Genomic DNA, 6000 nt, shown 5'->3' with positions numbered 1-6000 from the left:
TCAGCAAGAGGCCCAGCAATCACTTCTCTAGCTTCCCTCAGAGTTCTCGGGTAAACCTGATCAGGTCCTGGGGATTTATCCACTTTTTAACCGTTTCAAGACATCCAGCACTTCCTCCTCTGTAATCTGGGACATTTTGCAAGATGTCACCATCTATTTCCCTAGAGTCTATATCTTGCATAGGTTTAGGGTGAGAGGGGCAAGATATAAAAGGGACCTAATGGGCAGTTTTACATGCAGAGGGTGTTGCCAGAGGAAGTGGAGGACGTTGGTACAAATATAACATTTAAAAAGGCAGCTGGATGGGTACATGAATCGGAAGGGTTTAGAGGGATATGGGCCAAGTGCTGGCAAATGGAACTAGATTAGTTTGGGGTATCTGGTTGGCGTAGATGAGTTGGACCAAAAGGATCTGTTTCCATGCCGCACATCTCTATGACTATAATTCTCCATCATTTGAAGATGCACTTGGCCTCTGTTCTGTGCATGCTCTTGGATGGAATGAAGTCAAGTGCATGTATTTCATTATAACTCCCTGTAATGATGCCACTCGTTTCACTCTTAAAATTTCATCCACAAGATGTTTTGAAACCTGACCATTCAACATGGCAAGCAATAATATAAAAGTGCCGAAACTGTTCCTAAAGATTTTATCAAACGTTAGTCTTTGGGTGATTTGTTTGACTTAAATATTCTGACACAAAATCAGAATAACCACAAAAATATCAAAGCAGGCATGCTTATGATCTTAAAGTTGGAATGATCAATAGATGTTTTTGTAACAACTCTAATTGACTTGAGTGAAATATGTAACAAGCATATACAAAAACATGAATTCTCAACAGTAAAACACTACAGATGCTAATGATTCATTGGTTCAGTTTATCAAACTTTACAATAAGCAGCCCTGGGACAGAAACCAAATATTTAGCATCTCACTCACCCTGCACCTTTAAAAACAATAATGGGTGCAAGAACGATACTCAACACAATGTACAACTTTGTTACAATTTGAACAGAACTCTCAATGTGAAAGTTTCTAAGATAGATGCTAAACCAAAAATTTTTGTGTTGATCAGCAAACTTGTAAATACTAAAGGAAAAGAACACAATTTAACTCCAGACCAGTTTCAGTGAGCTTCCTTTTTCTTTTAACACACTAGTTGCATTCTAAAACACTTCCTCTACGATGCAGCTGGCATTAACAGGTGGTACAGAGTGAAATTCCAATTGGAACTTTTTGTCTAGGTGTGTGTCATTTGCAATTATTGCTTCCTCAAAAATTAGAAAACAGTACTACATACCTGACAAGCAAATTCTTAATTGCTGCACTTTGAGAATAAATGAAGTCAAATAAATGAAGTGAAAACATTCTTCTTAATATTTAGGCTCAACAGCATCAAGATAATCTGTGCACAACTGACAAATAACATAGCATGCTCTTTTATACAAAGATTAAAATCAATCTTAAAATTAATTTTACATATTATAAACATTGATCTATGAACCGCCAGAGTTGGCTCTTCAACGGTACAACAGTCTAGTGATAAGCTGCAAATGTGACCTCAATGGAGGGGTATAATGGTTAATTTAGATCATGCAGGGTCAAACTCGATTTATCCTGACTCAGGTTTGACTTCTTCAGCAGGCTGATCAACATGAAGTGCCTCTGGAATTGAAACTTGCACAGGTTCTGAAATAGATTCTGCTGAAGCATGACTGAGAGTTCCAGGTTGACTGTCAGTATGTGTTGGCAGACTGTACTTCATGAGTATGGCTTTCAATTGTGCAAGTGTGGCATCTGTACGGATTCCTGTTGGATCAAAGTGAGTACGGCCGACACGAAATCCAGCTTGTGTAAGATAGGGTAGAAATTTGTTTATCCTGTAGAAACAATTAGCTTCTTTTAAAAACCTCTGGTATACAATATGCAAGAGTAGGTCATGAACTGTACAGACCAGGTAGCAACTGCACTACACAAATATGACAAACAGAAAGTAGAAAGGTATTTGAAATGATAAAAATGTTACTCACAACCTGTAGATTTTTAAACTTTATAATGTGCTTTCTTTTTATTTCTTAGCCCTTTAACAAGTTGTTAGATAGGCACAAGAAAATTTATAATTTAAATATTGTGAATTATTGTTTGTACCCCTTAAAATTGCATGAAATACTTGTATATACTATGTATGATATTAGATCTTTTCTCCTTGGCACTTGAAGTAAAATGGCTAATTACCCTTTAATTTGAATGAGATACATTTCAGAAAAAGAGCTGGGTTGGGGACAGAACGTGGCAGTTACAGGAAAACACATACTGAAAATCTTTCTCAAATACCATACTGAATTAAGATTTCTATCAAACTGCATAATAAAAAAGGATAAAATTATATTTACCATTTCCCATGGCCCCACAATACCACAATGTGTGGTGTGAAACAAAACTGTGCTGCAGTAGGTGTGTGTAATGGAACATATTTGGAATTAAATAATAAAGATGTTTAAAATTTTATACGGGTGGCACTGTGGCTCAGTGGTTTGCACTGCTGCATCTCAGCACCAGGGACCTGGATTCAATAACATCCTCAGGTGACTGTTTGCACATTCTCCCAATATCTGTGTGGCTTTCCTCTGGGTTCTCAGGTTTCCTCCTAGAGTCCAAATTTGTGCAGGTCAGGTGGATTGACCATGCTAAGTTGCCCATAGTGTTCAGGGATGTGTAGGTTAGGTGGATTAGCCATGGAAAATGCAGGATTACAGGGATTGGGGAGGAGGGGGGGTGGGGTTTGCTCTTCGGAAGGTTGATGTGGTCTTGTTGGGCTGAATGGCCTGTTTCCACACTGTATGGATTCCATAAAATCCTATATTTAAAGATACAAGTAATGGATAGGCAATTCATTATGAAATAAATAACCAACTCCTACCAAACACCCTTTACAACTATCCCAACACTTCAAAAATGTTCTAAACTCTCTTGCTCTGACAACTTCATTAGGCAAAGTATTTTCTTTATTTCTGGACCTTTTAAAAAAAAAATCACCCTTTGGCAGTAATTTTGTTCGAAGAGCAAGAACCAGATGGTACAAATATCAAACCTCCTAATCTTTTTGAGTAATCTAAATGCACTGTCAGAAAACAAATGCCGAATTTGGGCAAGTGGAGGAATCATAATTTATTTTGTTTGAAAATTGGGAGCAGAACCAACCTTCAGCAACAACAAATGCGCGAACAGCAAATTTAGTGGTCCGTTTCTGGGTTTGGACTGAAATATTTCTCACTCAGTCTAACTTTGCTGAAAGTACTACAGATTGGTTCTTTTATTTTTACTTAAGTTTTGAATAACCATCAGATATTAAATTCGATCCTTTATTCTGCTCCACTTTCTGAAACATATCTCATTCAAATTAGAGAGTACGTGGTGATTTTAGTAAAAGTGAACACTAGAAAGGGGTGCTTGAAATGCTGATGTCATAGAATATATACAAATACTTCATAAAATTTCAAGGGTAACAAAGAATAATCCATGTGATTTGTTGTCCAACATTCTAAACTAGAATACTTCCTGCTTATTAACTACATTCCTCTTATCAGTACAGAAGAGAATTAAAAAACTGTGGAACTCAAGATGGTTCAAAGACAACTAGCAGTTTGCTTTCCAATAATTGGGAAGTCCAGTTTTGCACATTTTCAACTTGCAAAATCATGCTCTTCAGTTATTATTCTGGTATTCCTTCATTGGATGGAGCATTTAGGTTTTGAAAGGGTCTGTGTGAAGTACATCATAACTACTTACGGTTATATTTACATGCAAAGGATATTTTATATCTTCCTTCATTCTCACTGAAGGATTTTCACATATAGCTTCAACATTAAAAGCTGTGTTATAAATACAGAATCAGCCTCCCGGATAAGTGAGAACTCATTCAATAGTAGTCCTTCTTGGCTCAATATGTAAAATATGGCAAAATTGCACACTGATATCTCTGATGCATTCACATTAATCACTAGGGAAACTGAAAATAGCTTGCTATTCTGTCAGTTTAAATCAAGTATTTTGGATGTTGCTTACATTTCTGTATGGCAATGGGACATAAAGCGAATTAAAATGGCTCTATTAAAAATAATATATTCAAAAGAAAATTAAGGAAATATTTAAATAATTACAAGAAAACAAGTGCATTCAACAAAGGTGAAATGCTGAAAATGTTCTTGTCTTATAAGTGGAACTTTTTTCCAAGTAACAAAGTTGTTAGCTAATACTTTCCTTCAACTTGCACTAACCTAAAATGGGAGTTTTGAATGTATTAACATGCTAATGTTAATTCTATGTTAAGCTCATGTAAGAAATGATTTGATGTTAAAGACAACCAGCACTGAGCATTCTTTAAGCAGTTTAACAGTGGTATAAAGGATAAAAATATGGAACTGAGCCGAAGGAAAGATTAAGTAGGGTCTCAATTTCAGATAAAGTGGATAAAAATATGGAGGTAAATAAAATAATTTGAATTTCAAGTCTGGGGTTCTGGAAAACTGGAATCCAAACCAGGTCAGTGAAGATGTCATAGAGATGTACGGCACAGAAACAGACCCTTCGGTCCAACTCGTCCACGCCAACCAGATAGCCCAAACTAATCTAGTCCCATTTGCCAGCACTTAGCCCATATCCCTCTAAACCCTTCCTATCATATGCCCACCCAGATGCCTTTTAAATGTTGCAATTGTACCATCCTCCACCACTTCCTCTGGCAGGTCATTCCATACACACACAACCCTCTGTGTGAAGAAGTTGTCCCTTTTATATCTATCTCCTCTCACCCTAAACCTATGCTCTCATGTTCTGGACTCCCCCACCCCAGGGGAAAGATTTTGTCTACTTATCTTATATATGTCCCTCATAATTTTGTAAACCTCAATAAGGTAACCCCTCAGCCTCCAACGCTCCAGGGAAAACATCCCCAGCCTATTCAGCCTCTCCCTATAGCTCAAATCCTCCAACCCTGGCAACATCCTTGTAAATCTTTTCCGAACCCTTTTATGTTTCATAATATCCTTCTGACCGGAAGGAGACCAGAATTGCATGCAATATTCCAAACGTGGCCTAACCAATGTCCTGTATAGCTACAACATGACCTTCCAACTCCTACACTCAATGCACTGACCAACAATGGAAAGCATACCAAATGCCTTCTTCGCTATCCTACCTACCTGTGACTACTTTCGGGAACTTAAACTCCAAAGTCTCTTTGTTCAGCAACACTCCCTAGGACCTTACCATTATTTGTATAAGTCCTGCTAAGATTTGCTTTCCCAAAATGCAGCACCTTGCATTTATCTAAAGTAAACTCCATTTGCCACTCCTCAGCCTATTGGCCCATCTGATCAAGATGCCGTTGTAATCTGAGGTAACCTTCTTCGCTGTCCACTACGCCTCCAATTTTGGTGTCATCTGCAAACTTACTAATGTGTGAGATAGGAGAAAAGGGCAGATACAGTATTGGGCATAACATAACATGCTCATCAGTAGTGAATATGCTGAAGTTTACAAAGCTGGAGAGTGGGTGGTTGGCCAAAGGAATATTAGAACAATGGAGGCTGGAGCTGAAAAACACAGATGAGGGCTTGAGAAGCAGATGCCTGAAATAAAGGCTAAAATAAACTTTTTAATGGAAGGATTAGAAAATCAGCTTGAGGTCAAGTAGGATGCTATGGTTGCAAACAACCAATCATACACAGCCAGGATGATGCCGAAAAAGGAACAGGTTGCTTCACTGGAAAGGATACATTAGTTTGTAGCAAGGTTTTTTTTTGTTTTATAATTTCATGGGATGGGAACTTCACTAACAAGGAGAGCATACTTGCCTCAAGATGGTAGTGGGTTTTGGTGCATTGTCTTCTTGAACGGCAATCCATGTGGTCTAGGTACACTCACAGCTATATTATTAGAAAGGGAATTCCAGGATATGACCCAGCTACAGGGAAAGAATATCAATATAGTTGCAA

General features: G+C 37.8%; 1 protein-coding gene across 1 annotated transcript in view; it reads right to left on the bottom strand.

Annotated features, from left to right (window-relative positions):
* Window positions 1–550: 550 nt before the first annotated feature.
* trmt1l (tRNA methyltransferase 1-like) overlaps window positions 551–6000 on the bottom strand; it is a 76026-nt gene continuing 70576 nt past the window's right edge. Inside the window, exon 16 of the mRNA XM_043699547.2 lies at window positions 551–1884. Within this exon, the coding sequence (XP_043555482.2) occupies window positions 1617–1884 (268 nt within the window). The 3' untranslated portion in view covers window positions 551–1616. The remainder of the gene's footprint in view (window positions 1885–6000) is intronic.

Source organism: Chiloscyllium plagiosum, unplaced genomic scaffold (assembly GCF_037043375.1).
Source record: "Chiloscyllium plagiosum isolate Xiang-an unplaced genomic scaffold, Cpla_swu_hap1 HiC_scaffold_9, whole genome shotgun sequence".
Classification (NCBI taxonomy): Eukaryota; Metazoa; Chordata; class Chondrichthyes; order Orectolobiformes; family Hemiscylliidae; genus Chiloscyllium; species Chiloscyllium plagiosum.
Note: the sequence above shows the minus strand (reverse complement) of the source record. Positions and strands in the feature narration are given on the sequence as shown.